At 39.5% G+C, this 19,322-nt stretch overlaps 1 protein-coding gene across 4 annotated transcripts in view; it reads right to left on the bottom strand.

Moving 5' to 3' along the window:
- The window catches only part of COL15A1 (collagen type XV alpha 1 chain), a 493,232-nt gene that overhangs the window by 273,179 nt on the left and 200,731 nt on the right, over nt 1-19,322 (bottom strand). For all 4 annotated transcript variants that reach the window (XM_072411944.1, XM_072411942.1, XM_072411943.1 and 1 more), the window contains one exon: nt 1,998-2,060. In XM_072411944.1, coding sequence (XP_072268045.1) covers nt 1,998-2,060 — 63 coding nt within the window. The remainder of the gene's footprint in view (nt 1-1,997; nt 2,061-19,322) is intronic.

Raw genomic sequence — 19,322 nt, 5'->3', positions numbered from 1 at the left:
TCCTCCAATTCAACAATGTCCTTTTTGTGAACTGGTGCCCAAAACTGGACTGCATATTCCAGATGTAGTCTGACCAATGCTTTGTACAGGGGTAGGATGATGTCTCCATCTCTGCAGTCTATTCCTCTTTTAATACAAGAAAGTACTTAACTAGCTTTAGATATTGCAGCTTGGCTTTGCGTGCTGTTAATATGTCTATGACCTACCAGAACCCTCAGATCCTTTTCCATTTCTGACTCCCCCAAATGTCTTCCCGCTAGACAGTATGAAGCATTCATATTGTTAGCTCCCAAGTGCAAATTTCTACATTTATCTATATTAAATGTCATTTGCCACTTGACTGCCCTATCAAACAGTACATTCAGGTCTGCTTGTAGAATATAGACATCCTGTATGGACTTAATTCCATTATATAGTTTGGTGTCATCTGCAAACACAGAATTGGTACTTTTAATCCCAAACTCTATATCATTTAAAAAGATGTTAAACAGTAAAGGTCCCAACACTGAACCCTGGGGTACACCACTAATAACCTTAGACCATTTAGAGTATGAATGATTAACTACAACTCTCTGGATGTGATCTTTAAGCCAGTTCTCTATCCATTTACAGATTTACTTTTCTAAACCTATCGACCCTAACTTGCATATTAACTGTCTGTGGGGTACAGTCCAGGTAGACTATATTAGCTGCTTTTCCACTGTCTACCTGTTTACTTACTTCCTCATAAAAAGAGAGTAAATTTGTTTGACAGCTTCGGTCTTTCTTGAAGCCTTGCTGACTATCACTTATAATATTATTTTCTAGCAGAAACTCCTCTATGTGGTTCTTTATGAAACTCTCTAAGACCTTTCCAACTATGGATGTTAAACTAACGGGTCTGTAGTTACCTGGTAATGACTCTGCTCCCTTTTTGAAGATGGGAACCACATTGGCTTTACGCCAATCCATTGGTACCTTGCCAGTGACTAAAGAGTGTCTAAAAATTTGAAATAATGTCTTTGAAATAATTGGGGGAAAAAAAAGAGGACACTCCCTCTCCTCCGTATGCATTGCAGAGGAGAGGGATTTCTAAAGAGAGTCCCTCGCTGATAGGAGTCCCGTGTCCCATGTGTTCCTGGGTGCTTACCCAGAAACAAACATCAAGGCGCATAATAGCGCCATGAGGGAAACGGGACTAAATGCATTTAAGGGCAGCTGCTCAGAGTGAAGATGCACGGCTCTTGAACTAACAGAGAGCCAGGAGCTCATGATGGGAACAAACATTTTAAAAGTAAGTTTTCAGTATCATAATGCATTAATTGATTTTTTGAATGTCTTTTTTATTTTTGCCATTATGGATTTTTTAGTTATATATCAACTAATCATATATCTATCATCTGATAAATGATGCACTGATCTTGGGATAATAAATCATGATATACATACATTTAAATAAATAAGTATATTATCAAATGAATTGGATTAATTTGATTATGACTACAGTGAATTTAATTAAAACAATTGATAATAAAATAGCTCCGTGTTTAATATTTCAAAGTAGGCCTACACATGTACACTGCACTTCTGTTTGTTGTATTCTGTTGTTATAACAGGTAAAATTAAAACAGAATAACACTTTTCAAAGTTTATAAGCTGTGGTATGTTTTGTAGCTCCAGAATACTTTTAGTGGAAGAGAGGGCAAAATGGCTCTTTGATAGTAAAGGTTGCAGACTCCTACCCTACCTTCTTACATTTGCTGAATTGCTGACACTTTGTAGTTTTACTAAATGGACCTGCTTTTTCTACATGTTGATTATGGTTGGTACATAGTCATATTATAAAGTGAATATTTGGAAAAATTTGCATTGGCAAATAGAATTTGCTACTTTTTTTTTTTGCATTTAAATACAGGAACAATAATGAATAGTACACAGGTATCCAGCTGTTTCCAAACTTTACTGCTACACTCTCTTTACTAATAACAAAAATATTTATTTACAGTATTTATACTTACTTTTGTTCCTTTTTGACCAGGAGGACCAATCAAACCATCTCGTCCGGGTGTTCCCGGTAACCCCTACAAAACATAGAAATGCTTCCAATAAATACCATTGTAAAAACTTTAAGCTTGAAATTATAAAAGCTTCCTGAATAACTTTGACAGTTTATAATTCCAAAACCACTGCATTTTTCTGAAATACAATTCTTATTTTTGGAAGCTGGATAGTACTGAAAAGCGTTGGGATTTTTTTTAGATGTTGTCTGTGACCCTTTTAGAAGATTTTTATGACAGAGTTTAAAGTTTCTAAACCTTCCATACTCGATGTATTGCATTTTTCCCTAGTTTTTTGTTATGTTCTGTCTGATCAACCTTTGCTTCTTTTGTCTACAATTATCTAGAACAGCATTTCCCAACCTTTCCTGAATCATGGCTCATACTTTACATTTACAAAAATCCCACAGCACATCAAGTTAATTAGCTATCTGTTGCTATATCATGGAAGAGTTGGGTAATCTCCCATGTTACGCCTGATGATTTCTTGCGGCACAGTGGTTGGGAATCACTAATCTAGCAGACATTAACTGCTGTGAAATCTTCCAAATGGCAACAGTAACAGCAAAAAAAAATGTTCTAAAACTTCCACACTCTATCCAAAAAAAATGTTTCCTGTGAATGGACTTTAATATAGTTTGGACTAATATCTCATTACAAGACCTGGCTGGCTTAGTGGCTAGCACTCTCGCTTTTGGAGGTTTGAATCTGGGCTAGGATGCGATCTGCAAGGAGTTTGTACGTTCTCCCTAAGTTTGTGTGGGTTTCCTCTGGGCTCTCGGGTTCCCTCCCAAATCCTAAAAACATGCAGTTAGGTTAATTGGCTTTCCCTCAAAATTAGCCTTAGACTGTGTAATAACATATGACTATGCTAGTGACATTGGAATGTGAGCACCTTTAAGGGACAGATGGTGATATGCTTGATATGTTGGTGCAACAAAAACTCAAGCTAATAATAATAAAAACCCATAGTCAGCTACCAGAAAAATTCATGTATTTGCATGGCATTAAAGTACTGCTTTCAGCATTGGGTTTTTTTAAAAAACATTTACCAAGCTAATAATAAAATTTGCAAATGAGTACGGGACTAATGATAATTACTAAGATAATAGGCCCTTTAGAAAGGCAGGATGTTGCAGGATGTAATAAACAGTAAAAAAGAAAATACTAGAAAACAGGATATAGACCATGAAGATGTCAAACAGTAATGACAGCAAAGTGAACTTGTTAACACAACAACTTTTAACAAAAGACAGGCACAATATAAAGCAGATTGATTCAAGAATATTAGAGTAGTCATAGGTATTGCGTCCAATTGTACCAGAGGGTCTTGAAGGAGCAGTGTAATAATATACCATTATTACACTAGACATTAGTTGAAAGGATTGTATGAACTGTTGTTTGGGATGTGGGGACAAAGTGTCAATAAAAGATTCCCAAACATCAAAAAACCTTGTGATTCGTAGTTCCTTATCCAAAGAGGCTTCAATTCTGTCCATTCAAAAGACATGTATTAACTTTTCTTTAAAAAAGTTTACAGTTGGACAATCAGGGCATATCTATTTGTGTAAGATAGTTTTCTTATCAGCTAAGAAGGTAAATGTCAGAAGCTTTTGGCTGCCATAAGTAATATGGGCCCAATTCTGGGGTTAAAGGGATAGTTTATTATGTAGCTAGTGGCAAATGTTGCTATAGATCTCAAAAATAGTTTGATTTTCAGGCTAAAAATTTTTTTAAATCTGCAGTGAGGAAAGAAATAGGTCTATATCATTCCAGAGACAAAAAATCTGTATCTTTGACTGAGACATTTTTGCTAAAAATTTTCGATCCCTTTCACTCTTTGCCCATCTCCTCCTGTTTATTATGGAAAAATATTTTGTTCAGCCAAGGGTGAAATACATCAGTTCATATGCTCATTGGTTGACTTTCAAAACATTACTCATAGTGTAAAACAAATAAAAATCATCTTCTGGTTTAAATACTTAGAATTATTGTATGCAACAACATAAATAAATATTTAATATGAAACAGTGCTACTCAATTTAGGGAAACAATGCAGTGTTGGGTGTTGCCTTCTAATCTCAGTTACAGGGCATATTACCATTATTAAGATGATTTTGCTGCCTCAATTTCTTAATTTTTTACAATATAGCCCAATATGGGTACCTAAATTTTTTTGGGGAGAAACAAAGCATTTGCTAATATGAAAAAAGGGTTAATCAAGAGTTAAATTAAAAGCGTTACAGCTAACAGTGGTTAACGGTGGATGGCAGAAGTTATGAATATGTGGTTGTTATATCTGGCCATACAGTTGTATTTTTTATTTGGGTGGAATTTGAATCATGAACAATATAAAACCAATAGCAAGATTTATGATTGGGTTTTAGCCACTTTTTTTAATTGGAATCAAAGTTTTTCTTTTAAAGATTTTTTAAAGATGGTGTCAGCTTGATGAACTCCTCCGCTGTAATGGGACACATTGTTGCCTTTACTGCTTTTAAAGCCACGGTGTGCAAGAATAACAAGATAAAAAAGCCAGCTGCAACATCCCAGGGTCACAAAACTCCAATCTGCTCAAGATGTTTAAGACACAACGCAGGGATCTTGATCTGGCTCCCAAGATTGCACCCAACCCAGACCAGGATGGGTAACACCAAAACAATACTTTTATTACTAAACTCTAATAAATTACATTAAAAATATGGGTCCTAACACAGAACCATAGGGTACACGAATTTTGAACATGGTGCCCCATGTCTTGGCTGGGAAGGTCTTGAATGGGGTATATATAGCACCCAGGCTAAGATGAGTTATCTGCTAAGGGCTACAGGGAATTGTGTAGTACTCTGATAGACAGTTGGCTTTTATGAAAAGACAGTTTTGAGGGTCCTGGAGCCAGGCAAGGAAAAGTTTGGAGGGATCCTTGGCCACCTTGTCCATGGCCGGGTCTTGCCCTGTACTTAGGAGAGCACAGGTGCTCTATTTAGAGATTCAGAAGGAGACAGCAGTAAGATTTGTTTATGCAAAAGGACTTTTGCACATCATACGTTTTGATTACAAGCTCCATGTCGGCACTGTCGAGCATGCGCTGCCAAATTACAGTAAGTATCTGGCAACAACTTTACATTTTCCTGCCAGGTCCATTTTGGCACTGTCAGGAAATAATTAGTTTTTTTGGATGGGATGCAAACAACACACTTTATTTAATAATTTTAGTTTAATTTTAGAGAAAAAACACATCAGCCAAATTTAGTTGTTAATGCTTCAGTCACAGTAATGCTTCATGCACGTATGGAGAGATGACCACAAGACTGCCTTGCAGATCATCTTGGGTGAAACCTTACAGGTAGCTGCACAGGAAGTGGATATACTTCTCATCGAGTGAGCTCTCTCTGAAGACATGATAAGCCCTCTATTCCTGTATGCCAGAGATGTATTTTTTTTATGTCCATGAGACTATAAACTGGCTTGGTGTGCACTGACCTGTTTTTTCCCATTAGTATTGGGGCTGCTTTTTATTAATGCTTTTAGAGTTTCTCCTACATCTTGCTGGCTAGCTCCAGAGCAATATTCATCTAAAAAAAAATGGGTGACACTTTTTTTTGGTTTACATGGAAGGCTGGGGTTACTTGACCTTGCCTTGTTCGCTGCCTGCCCTGACCTCAGCTTGTTTTACTACTCTGCCTTGACTCACTGTCTGGCTCTCTGATTGGCCATTTCTACTCTGAAGCCAACTGATCTCTGTCACCCTTGGTGGTAAGAGCCTGGGGGCCACAACCTGTGGAGAACGATGACTAGTAAAAGCTTCAATCTTTCTATTTTGAAATGTTTCTTCACTTGTTGTACTTTTACTTCACTTTTTAATTTTACATGGTTTTAATGTATCACAATGAAGGAGAAATCTATCTATATTCTCTATATACTTTCACTCTTCTGTACCAAGATCCTAAAACTAGCAGTTGTAGACTGCATCACAAACTATATTCTACTCTCAGGAATATACAGCAGCCTAACAAAAGAGTATACCTTATGCTCACCAGACTCTGTGCAAACTGGAGTAGTTTCACAAATCACCAACTTTACATTGGTCATCAGGACAAAATACCCTCAATGTTCCTCTCCTTCCTCATGAAGCCCCAGGAGAGCCCACTCCACATTTTGTAGATCAGGGGTGTCACACTCAAATACACAGAGGGCTGAAATAAAAAACTTAGACCAAGTCCGGGGCCAAACTACTACTGCATCCATAACTAACAAAAACACACCCCTCTACACACATTTTATGGTTGAAAATACTCATTTCTATCTATCTATGCAGCCTGTGTGTTGCTCATCCTCTCACATCACAAGTTTGGCTTACACTAAATATTACACTATGCAGTCTCTAATGGATTAAAACAAACACAATATAGGGGTTTTGCATTTGTTTCAATAGTCAGGCACCATGTGATCATTGCCTAGGCTTTGTGTCACATGATGGTTGTACAGGAATAATGTTTATGTATTGCATGTATTGAAATTGATGATGTGAGGTAGTAACAGAGATTCATGTGGATCCTGCCATGTGTAAGGAAATGAATGGAGATTCTTTGTGCATGTTCCAGCACACTATAATAGATCCTCAGCCTAATACTGAGTGTAAGTCCTCCCAGCTATATACTACAATCATAAAAATACAGTTGGGACAGTTTAACCCATTGTTTTCCTGCTGCTGGTACTGCATGATATAGAAGATTCAAATTAACTGCTGTGCCGCTTCTATCATTTGCATGCAAAACTACAGTTACAATGTATTACTGTAGGCACCTGTGATGTGTCAGAGGGGGGCAGGGAGGGGCAGGAATATCTCACCTTCTGTTCCATAGACGCGAGTGATGCCGAGACTACAATTCTCAGCATTATTTGCATCTATAGAACAGTCAATAGAACAGAACAACAATGCGGGCAAATCATAGGGTGCTGGTCAATAGGCACGAGTGATGTCGGGAATTGTAGTAGCAGCAATACGTAGTAGCGGGCAGGCCAGATGTAATCAATTTTCAGAATTCTTTGGGGGGCCAAAAAAAGCACCTTGTGGGCCAGATTTGGCCTGCAAGCAAGAGTTTGACACCCCTGCTGTAGATGGACTATGACATGTGATGTCACATCCAGCCAACACTCCACCTAAGAGGCAGTTTCCCAGACAGACGTCACAGAGTCTCGCCAAGTAACGCAATGACGGACTGCCCAACGTTCCTTTTACTCTTAAAGGAATACCTTCATGACCACATGGTATTTTACAATATTTGGCTACACATAATAAAACACACATATTATTGACATCATAACCAAAGTAAAAAACAATATTATCACAAAAAAATGAAGGCACCATGAGATGCCACTGTGTTGCAGCCACATGGTTTACCCAATGTGATAACAATCATAACCAAATCTATAAATCATAATGTAACTATTATAAAACGAAAACAATCAAAAGAACAACAATAAACAAATATTTGATAACAAACAAAAGAACAACAATAAACATATATATATGTCAATTTAGCCAAAACCTTTTAGAAAACATTCAGACCTAAAAAGCTTGAAGCTTTTGTAGACCTTTTTTTTAACCTGTAAATGCTGGCAAAAGCCTTGCAATGAATTGATAAAATCAAAATGATTGGGTCTGTTTTTTTGTGCAGGTGTTTGGTGTTTACAAGAGGTTGTTAAGAAGCTCAATGTAGCTTCTAGGGTCGTTTTTTCCATCAAAACCTCTCCAAAGATTTGTATGTAATAGCTTATAAAGGCTTTATTAGGCATTTATTTGCATTTATTTATGGTACAAAAGACAGCCCAGTACAAAAGGTAGCCAGGTATTAAAGGCAACCAGGTGTTGAAGGAAGAAAGGTACAAAAAGCAGCCTGGTACAAAACAGCCATGTGCAAAAGAAAGTCAGTTGGAGTGGACAGCCAGGTACAAATGGCAGCGAGGAGGTGCAGGCTCAGGGTAGATAAAAGGCAGCTTGGTGCAGAAGACAGCCAGGTGCAGGTAGTGGGATAAGGTAAGTTTTTTTTTTTTAATTTTCATTTCCTGCCAGGCACACCTGTTATGTGCAGGTATATTTTCATTACATTTTATTTTTTATCCCCCTCCTAAACAAAAGATGATGTGGGGTCCACCAGCAATTTTTCAAACCTGTCCCACCTGTCCCCAACAGGTGCTGGTGCTGTCGTTGGGGGAAAGGGTCTTTTTTCAACAACGTGGCTGGTATTGTGGAGGTCTTGGGGTAAGGGGTCCCAAATAGTTTCCTCATTTCCCCAGTTTCCTGCGCTCCAGACACTGACATGAAGGTAGTCATGATTGCAGAACAATTTATTTAATTTGCAATTGACTTGGCGATATAATATGAACTTGATTTTATTTGTGGATATTACCATTAAACTCAATCAGGAACACCTAATCTACATTGCTATACCAAGAAGAATACTTAGGACATAACTTCCTCTGACAGGGACTTTTAACAAAAAGCATTAGAGTTACATAACAGATTATTTGAGAGACAATATTCTAAAATAATACCAAAGAGGGTCTATCACAGAATAATTGGAAATAGGAGACATTATGTGTTTCACATGATTGACATGATTATGTTTAACACAAATGCTAAAAAACTGGAGTCTACTAGTAGGATGATTACCACATACTATGATAATCATCAAAAAAATTTACCACATTATCAGTAAATAATAGTACCAATTATTAAATGAACCAAGAGGTATCCACATTTGTTACACAGACTCCTCAAATCACTTATAGAAAACCATAGTCCCTCCAAAATATGATAAAAAAAATTTTTGTTCATGAGAACAATAGAAAAATGTAAATACTATGGCATCTATAAATGTGGCTCATGATTACAATTTAATTAGATCGGAAATCAGAAAATGGATAAATTACCAACTGGGGTACCCTTTCCTTTTAAGCACTTTGTGAACTGTTTCACCAGAGGGTTTGTTCATTTGGTTTTAGGCATCTACGGAGTATATTATGTCGAAAAAACAAAAGGACAGCTGTGTCAATGTGTCTATGAACATGTCTACAATAATAAAAATGATATCATGACATAACTCCTGGTTAGACAAATGGAATCACATCATAAATTTGACATGGGAGACACAGGGAACATTGCAAGTGATTTTTAGGGAGTTTCACTGAGGCATTTGCTGGTGTGCATCAGCTAAATGGTCAAATCAACTAGATACCAAAGGGACCTATGACCCACTGGGTCTTGACAAATGATTCTTCTTCACTTTTTTAATAACATGAAATGAACGTCACCTTGTTATAGTAAGATACTGGAGAGGCCACAGAGGAAGTAACAGACTGCATCATGTCAATTAAAAAGCAGTAAAAGTTAAAACATTGTAGCATTGCAGGAGCCTGGCTAATGCTCCACGTAAACAGAGTTGTATGTACCCAAAATTGCAGATGCTGAGGGTCATGTGCAACACAAACCGAGGGAGATCTCAAATGCGTTCCCAAAATTTTATGAACGGATTTACAATCTACAATCTCCCCAAAGCCCCCCCCTGGGCAGGACTCGATTTGATACAAGCATATTTAACTGATGGTGGTATGCCATCCATTCTGGTCCAACAAGGACAATTACTAGAGGGTCCTATCTCGTCAAAACTAACTGTCCCAGGTGATCAAAACGTCTGGATGCCTTGACATTAAAATAATATAAAACCTTTCTGCCAACACTTTCTCCACATTTCTTGGAAACCTTTAACAACCTTTACCCACAATGCCGGGTACCTAAGTATATTTTGGAAGCCCATGTAACTGTGATCCCGAAAGAGGGGAAGGATCCCACTGTATGCCCTAGTTACAGGCCCATCTCTTTACTTAACCTCCCGACCGTTAAGCCCGACCTTGGTACGGGCTAAAAAAAAAAGTGCTATTTTCGTTAACCCCGAGATTTTCCCTACATTAAAATCCCCACTTACCTGGTCCCGCTGTGCTCATCCAGCGTCGTGTTCGTGTTCCAGCGTCGACCTCCGTCGATCTCCCTCTCCAGCGTCGGGTGCCTTCTCCTATATCAGCGGGACCGGTAAGAAGCCGGGCGGCGGAACACAAGATGCCGGCCGGCTTCTTACGTGGTCCCGCTGATCGTCCCGCGTCGTTCTCCGTCCAGCGCCGGGTGCCTTCTGAAATGAGAAGTCATTTGGCGGAGAAAAAAAAGCCGCTCGGCTTCTCCCTGCGTGCGTGATGACATCGGCGCGTGTGCGGGAAATTCAAATTCAAACTCATTCATTCATTTTGTATTGGATTCAATACAAACTCCTGTATCCAATCCAATACAAAATAATTCAAATAAATACAAAGTGTGTAATTGGTAAATTCAAACTCTCATTTTGGCTGACAAAGTCATGTTAGGAGAATGCTCCCAGCATGACTTTGTCAGCCAATCATGCTGAGAGTGGGAGGACGCCGGGAGCAAGATACAGGAGACACAGTCACTCTGGCCGCGCTGGAGACAGGAGAAAAGGCAGGGGGAGGACGGGACAGCAGCTGGGAAGGATACATTTTGATACATTTGGACCATAAGACGCAGGGACTTTTTCCCCCCACTTCTGGGGGGAAAAAAGTGCGTCTTATGGTCCGAAAAATACGGTAAGCTGTAAGATGTTGTACCCCCAACAACTATATGCTAAAATTCGGGCTGCATGCCTGACCCCATTCATGTCTGATTTAATACACACAAACCAGGTGGACTTTGTGCCCAACTGAGAGGGGAGAGACAACACCATTAAGACATTGGACATTATTCACTGGACCCAGACAAGCGCCGACTCATGCTCCTATAGAGTGAAGCTGAGAAGGCCTTCGATAGAGTAAAAAAGGTGTTTCATAGAGAGGACATTGAATCACCTTGGCCTGGGGGATGCAATGTTAACACGTATACTGGCGTTGTACTTCCGTCGGCCAGAGTAAAGATGAATGGGGTCTTGTCGGACCTGTTTCAGGTCTCAAATGGCATGAGGCAGCGCTGCCCCCTTTCACCCTTGATATTTATACTCAAACTGGAAATTCTCCTTCATAGGATTAGGCAGAATCCTAATATACAAGGTCTTCAGATTGCTGGGTCCACTTACAAGACAGCTGCCTTTGCGGATGACCTGTTTTATGTCACCTTGCCGACTACCTCTCTGTCTAACCTTATGGAGGAACTACAGAAATACAGTACCCTGTCTCACTTTAAAATTATTTATCAAAAATCAAAAGCTCCTAACATCTTCATCCCACAGGTTACATGTCATATTCTCAGGGAATCCTTGCTATTCTGGTGGGCCTCTGAATCGATTATCTATCTAGGAGTAAGAATCTGTAAAGACTTGAATAAACTGTATGCTCTAAATTTTATCCCCCTATTGAATAGCTTTAAACAGGAGCCCTTGCAGTGGCACTTAAAGGTACTGTCGTGGTTGGGCAGATGTAACCCAATCAAAATGACACTCCTACCCAAATTACTCTATGTACTACAAGCACTACCAATTAAGATTCCCTCCCTGTTCTTTTGTAATCTGAAAACGATTTTTATGTAGTTCATATGGGCAAAGAAACAACCTAGGTTGAGATTTCAACTTCTTAGATTGAGATTGTCCAAGAACCAGGGGGGATTGGTGGTACCAGACCCCTCCTTGTACTATACTGCAATACATTTAGGTAGATTAGTCGAGTGGTTTAGACACGCTGAGCTGAAGTATTGGGTCATAATTGAACAGGAATCAGTGGAGTATGCATTGATTGCTCTGCCTTGGTGTAACTCCTCCGTCCACCCTTTAGTAAGAGGTCACCCCACGATTGAGGCCACCCTAGCCGTTTTTTTATAAGTCATCCTTTTCCTGCAGCATCTCCCCTTCAATATCTCTGCTTACACAGGTTATAGGGAATATTTTATTCTCTTCAGGCCCGACTAACCCGATATTCTGTACTGTGGCGGCCCAGGGCCCACAGGATGTTAATTTTTTCCTACGACAGGCGGCATGGCCCAGCCTTATGGAACTCAACTTAGATCCCCTCTTTGCACTGCTAGGCTTCTGGAGAATTAGACAGCTACACCATTTTCTCTATTCGTTGCCACCTTTGTCTGAGTACCGAAGAGTACTTACGAAATTTGAAGCCCCATGTACTGAACACGGCCCAGCTAGACATTTGACGTCATACCTATACTCTCTTGCCACCTTTGTCTGAGTACCGAAGAGTACTTATGAAATTTGAAGCCCCTTGTACTGAACACGGCCCAGCTAGACATTTGACGTCATACCTATACTCTCTTTTGATTACACCCCAAGCAAACTGTACCCCTCTCTATCTGGTAAAATAGGCACGAGATTTAAACATAGTCATATTGCAACCTGAAGCAGATCAGGTCATATCTATGGCCCAATCTTCGTCTATTAGCTCTGCATACCAACAAACCGTTTTCAAAATTCTAACTAAATGGTATAGGGTACCGTCGCAGTTACATTCCTGAATCATCAGATTTTTGCTGGAGATGCTGCGAGGAAAGGGATACTTTTCTCCATGTTTTCTAGGAATGCCCGATGATTCGTTCATTTTGGGAGAAGGTGCATAGTCACCTCCCATGCTTTACAGACCTCCCTATTCCCTTTGAAGCAAGTTTTTTTCTTCTGCATTGCACTACCGTTTCTATGAAAACATACCAAAACTCCCTCTTTGTCAGGTTAATTGACACAGCACAAGCCTGTATACCAGCCCTATGGAGCCAAACGGAGACCCCCACTATTTTGCAAAAGTTCCACAGAATTAATGATATGTATATCATGGAAGATTTGACCGCCTCTTTAAGGGGCATGGAAGCCAAACATAATTAGTGTTGGTTCTATTGGACTCTGTTCCGAGACTCATCGGACTATCTGATAGTTCTTTAGGAAGCCCTGTAAAACCCGACATTATCTGTAAGATCCATATCTGTTGGCTAATTCACCTGCTCGTTTATTTGATCAATGCAATGGCCCTTTATTTTAAAATGTGGGAATACAGAATTCTCTCATTTTCTGCCAGGATACCCACACTTTAGCACTGAGATCCCTATTCTCCCTTCCTTACACCCCCTCAATTTCCTATGCCCCATATCATACTCCTTTTTTATTATTTCCCTAATGGTTTAAATTCCCTTTTGTTAATATTCCAAAACCCGAGTTGAGTTCCTTTGGAGTTTTTCCAGTGTGTATCTCAATATTGATAGTTACATAAAAGGTTAAAGAAAAAAGACATAAATCCATCAAGTTCAACCACTAGGGAAATAAACATATCCCAGATATTAAATCCTATAAGACATAGTTGGTCCAGAGGAAGGCAAAAAACCCCTGGTACAATTTGCTTCAACAGGGGAAAAAAATTCCTTCCTGATTCCATGAGGGAATCGGATCTTCCCTGGATCAACAGTCACTGTTATTTTTACTTTAAGCCTTAATACTCAGGCATATTCTGTGCTTCCAGAAAAACATCCAACTTTTTCTTAAAGCAATCTATAGTAGCTGCTGAAACTACCGTATTTTTCGGACCATAAGACGCACTGGACCATAAGACGCACCAGTTTTTTAGAGAAGGGAAATGAAGAAAAAAAAGATTCTGAAACAAATAGTGTCCTAAAATATTTTATGTGCATTAAACATGTTGGGAGAATGCTCCCAGCATGACTTTGTCAGCCAATCATGCTGAGAGTGGGAGGACGCCGGGAGCAAGATACAAGGAGACGCAGTCACTCCGGCCGCGCTGAGACAGGAGAAAAGGCAGAGGGGGGGCTATACAGGGGGGACGGGACAGCAGCTGGGGAGGATACATTTTGATACATTTGGACCATAAGACGCAGGGACTTTTTCCCCCCACTTCTGGGGGTAAAAAAGTGCGTCTTATGGTCCGAAAAATACGGTAAGTTGTTTTACATGTATAGGTAACCTCTGTGAAGTTAATAAAGGCTAAAAACATAAGAATGTAGAGCACACAGGCACAGAAAAGCACTAAATCTTTGGAAGGATCAAAAGATATTTGTCACTTATCAATTAGATATAACAATGTGCTTTCAATGGTATATTTAGACAGACCAAAAAGGAGCAAATAGGATACATTTTATATTAGAGCTTACACACATTTTCTACATGTGACTTTTACCTCAATCATAGCAGAGTCCTGAAGTCTCTGGAATGAGGCATCTGAGAAGGTTGAAAACTGTGAAACAATAGGTAATAATGCAAGCTAGTGGGGTCAGTCTACATGCTAGCAAAGCTGAGTGGAGGCAAGTAGCATAACTGGTGGTCTGGAAGAATCTATCAAGTTTAGCCCGAATAATTTCTTTTTCTCTTGTCCCAGGCATGTTGGCCTCTTAAATGTCAAATAACAAATAAAATAAATCACTTCTATTAAATCATAGCAGCAAGAACTATAGGTTATTCCTGACCAGTGTTGGGCTATCAAGCTAAAGGTTCTGATGTAGAAAGTTTGCTGGTGAGGCTTCTGGCAGTGTGCCTGGGCTCTGTACCAGTATTTGCGGTGCCTCCTAAAGTTCGGAGCTGTGTTAATTAAAAAGTGTATGTGGTTAACAGAGTTGTGGTAGTGATGTGATCATCTGACCAGGACTAATTTCAACATATGCAATGCATGCAAATTTCACCTACTTCCCATCCAGGGGTACACCCCAAAAAGTGCACCCAAGGAACAAAGCTCCTCCCTCACTATGGGACAAATAAACTTTTCTAGCAGCAGTGATGGTGCACTTCCAAAGGCAGTCACAAGGCACATGTTTGTAGAGTGAATTGCATAAAAAAAAAAATACATTTTATCTTAATGATACACTAACAATTTATACGGACATGTTTTCCCCTGTCATCCTAGGTGAACCGTCAAGATTGGAAAAAATGGATTTTCTAATTACAGCTTTACTGTTGCTGGTATTTTATTCATTGCCTGTTCAGAGGCATGTTTAAGCAACACTAGAGGAAGGTATCAGTTAGAGAGGTGGTAGGAAGGTGAAGACTGGGATTAAATTTATCATGTAGATCAACTTTCAGACACAAAGGACTCTAAAAAACAGGGAATCTGATATTCCTTGAAATATTCCCTTGTGGGGATCTTTCAGGTCCATATATTTCAATGGCCGTAATTGATTGCCACTAGGGCATGTTTGTTTAAAAAAAAAAAAATGTTTATTCTTTTTTTTTTAATTTTTATTTTTTTAATAGAACAAAATACATGAACATGGGGAAAACAACCAGGGATATTACAAAGAACATACAGTGCAATAAGAAAGTCATTGTCCACCATTATCTCCATTGCACAAATACATCAGAACATGCACAGACTTAACATGCTGAGTTGAAGTGCATTTGGCTTTAAGAGCAGGATCTGTAATCCTGATGAGTATAAGAGATATCTAGTAACCCACCTAATAGGGGCCTATAGCAAAAAAAGGGAAGGGGAAAACAATAAATGGGAAATACCTAGATGTATCCTTTAGGTCAGTGGTCCCCAACCCCCAGGCCATGGACCAGTGTCAGTCTGGGGCTGGTGAGTTAGGTGCTGCAAATGAAAGGAGGCAGAAGCGCCAGTGTCCTTTTAAAAAAATCTTACCTTCGGAATGCGTACTACTGTCTGCGTGCGCATCTCCTATATTTTTTGATGAGATTGTGCTTTAGTGTGAGCTCCCTGAGTGGGCGTGTTCTATAGACCCTGGGAATTTAGCTGTGCTGCTCCCTGCCCATCTTGTACTGTGAAATAATTCTACCTCCACAGCAGCAGCAGCAGGAGACCTGTGTGTGTCCGTGCTGCTATCATTAACCCCGGTGTATAAACCCTCATTTCCTACACACGATAGTCATAGAAACTTGAAATTTTTAGGCCACACAGTGGACCCTTAGAGCTTATAATAAACTTAATTACCCCTGAACATAATAAGTTGCCAGATTCGGGGTCTCAAACATAAAATAAAAACAGGGATCTTTTCTTATTATTGTCGACAAAAAGTCCATCTCCTGCGCATGCCCGTTCTTGGAGACCAAGCCCCCGGATTCATGATGCATGTATCCCAAGAGGCTTTGTGCTCCCATTAAGTCTTTACTGCCACCGTGGTTATGACAGAAGGGGAGGGGATTTTCCTTTTTCTTTTATTAAAAAAGGCATTTAATAAAAAATGTCCATTGGTCTGCTTTAAGGGGGGCTACTTCAAGACCCTTGTCCCCAAATTGTGTTTGCATATTAGGAAACCCCGGGGGCCACTTCCATGGCAATGAGCATTAGGGTACTGCCAATTGTCTGGGCGCTGTGGAACCTCAAATATAAATTTGCCCACTCACAAAACTTTAAGGCTGCATTCAGGTTGGTGGTGAGGTTGTGGTGCGGTTATCCCTTTCTCATACCATGGAACCCTGGCTCAGGGGAGACCTTCAGTACTGCTCACTAGCGCCTCACTCACTAGAGTCAAATCTGCAGACTCTGTGGTGCAAAAGACTGAGATGCTTGTGGGGTGCCTACAAATAGCTGGCCACTCACCGTTTCTGAACACCAGTTTCTTTTTAACAGTAGAGAAAAGAAAAATGTAAGATAACTGGGGGACTCTTTTGGCTAACCCCTCCAAAATATCATCACTCCTATCATACCATGGTGCCCTGTCACAAATAAATGTCCCTTTATGTTCTTTGAACCCTAAGCTGTACATATACTGCATTCTCCCTGTCGATCCATCTGCCCAATGTCTCAAATCCACTTATGGAGGTCCAATTCTGTGTGAGAAGAAAGTGTTTTCCAATTTAGAGTAATATGACAGCATGTTGCTGTTAGTATATGTGTAGTGAGCTTTATTTGGGGTTTGGAAAGTCCTCTGAAGGGTAGCCCTAGAAAACAGGTTATTGGGTCCCCTCGGACATTAGCAGAGATAGAAGTTGATCCACTACTCCCCAAAGTCGGGTAATCCATGGACATAGTCCACATCGCCAGCATGAGTTACTTACTGTGAGATAAATAGTGTGTAGCCTATCCAGGGTAAAATACCAAAGTGTCCTTAGTCCTCTCCATAAAAATCTGATATATATCTGAGATCAGGCCTGCCTACCTGGACCTCTTCAGAAAATTGCTTTACATGCAGTAGGAGCAGAGAAAAACAAGTTCTCAGATATAGTTTGGCCAAAATTGGGAATTTGTAGATAACTGTAAAAACTTAGTGGGTAATTCAAATGACTCTTGGAGCTCAGCAAAGGGGAACAGTGAGCGAGTTCTTTGATGGATAATTTGATTAAAACGGAATACCACCTGAGTTCTCCAGTGGTAAGCCAATAACCCAGTTGAACCATCTGGCAGTTGGGGAGAAACAGGAAGGAGGTGAAAGGGGATTAAGATGTAGTCAAAGAAAGTTTGGGTTCACAGGACATCCATATATGTTTTTTGAACAACATGGGCCCTAGTAGTAGCCTATCAGCGACAGAGGTGGTGGAGCATCATACCATTGTGTTGGGATGTATTGGAGCTAGCCATATTTGTTCAATTTCAGTCCATTTATTATATAATTTCAGGGTAACCCATGAAGCTAAGTGCCGCACATGAGTAGCATAATAAAATTTCACAAAATAATGTACACCCCAACCTCCACCACTTCTTGAAATACATAGCACCTTTTTTGATAATTATGTATTTCATAGGGCCCATATGAAGTTCAAAACGTCTGCCTGAAAATGTTTAGGAAAGAAGATTGGTAGGGTTTCAAAGAGGTATAGCAATTTTGAATAAATAGTTATTTTAATAAAAGTTATACACACTAACAAGAGTGGTAACGATTTCCATTTATGCATCAGGTTGTGTAGCTCCTGAAACACCTTCGGGTAATATAATGTGTTAGTAGCTGGAAAATAAACCCCTAGATATTTTTTGGAGTCCTTGCACCAATTTTACAGAAAGTTTTTTTTTAGCATCTGGAGTGTAGAGAGAGGAAGGTTTTTTGGCAAAGCTTCTGTTTTAGTGGGGTTAACCTCTCTAGCGGTAACCCTGAGCGTGACTCGGGGTAGAAAAAAGTTGCTAAAAGCGGTAACCCCGAGTCACACTCGGGGTGGATAATCCTATGGAAGTATTAGTAAATACAGCCTTACCTGATCCACCGGTGTCCTGCGTCGCCGCAATCTCTGTCATCTTCCTTCTTCTTCCGGCCGGCTTCTGCACCTGATGAGTCACAGGGGAGTTCCCGGTGACGTCGGTGCGTGTGTACGTTGCCAAATCAAAATCCATTTGTATTGAATTCAATACAAAATAACTGTATTGAATGCGATACATTGAATTTATATGTGTAAAAGCAGTACAATGTTTTCAACATTTATTTTACAGTATATAAAATAGTATGAGTATAATATGTATTTTTTTAGAAAAATTAAAAAAAATAATTTTTTTTTTTAAATATATAGATTTTTAATTTATTCAATGTATTATTTTTACATGATTTTGTGTTTCAAACTTTATTATATTCATACTATTATATTATACTGTAAAATAAATTTTCATGAAAAACAATGTACCGATTTTAGACATATAAAACCGGAAAGAAATGAACCACTAGGGAGGTTAATTTTATACCCAGAAAGCAAGTCATATTCCTATAGGAGCCGATGCAAAGATTGTAATGCTATGTGAGGATTAGCGAGGAAAAGCAACACATCATCCACATATAAGGCAATAGAATATGTCTCTATTTCCTTATGCTAATTCCTTAAATTTGGGGGTATAGAGCTCTAATCGCCGTCATAAATTGCTCCTCAATACCTATAGCCTGCATGATTTTCAGCATAAATGGCCAGCTTAGCCTATCAAAGGTTTTTTTCTGCATCTAAGCTAAGGAGGAGAGCCCCTTGCTCCATTCTGTTAACTGTATCTATAAGGTCGATTGATCTTCTGGTATTATCTGCCCCTTGGCAATCCAGGATAAAACCCACTTGGTCTTTGGAAATTATAGAGTTTAAAAAGGGGCCCTAGGTTAGTGGCCAGAATCCTAGTGAAAAGTTTCAAATCTGAATTAAGTAGGGCTATAGGTCTATAGCTAGCAGGATCACAAGGATTTTCCTGAGGCTTTAAAAACACAGAAATGTAGGAGTGGAGCATAGTAGATGGAATTTCTGCATCCTCTAAAAAAAACTGTTAAAATATGAAGTTAGACTTTTTAGACTGGGAACCATACTCTGGGACAAGTATGCCTCTAATTGCGATAGTAACTGGTCTCCCAAAGACCACTGGGAATTATGGACCTTG

This window comes from Pyxicephalus adspersus, chromosome 5 (assembly GCF_032062135.1).
Source record: "Pyxicephalus adspersus chromosome 5, UCB_Pads_2.0, whole genome shotgun sequence".
NCBI classification, from domain to species: domain Eukaryota; kingdom Metazoa; phylum Chordata; class Amphibia; order Anura; family Pyxicephalidae; genus Pyxicephalus; species Pyxicephalus adspersus.
This window is presented reverse-complemented; position numbering and strand designations above follow the sequence as displayed.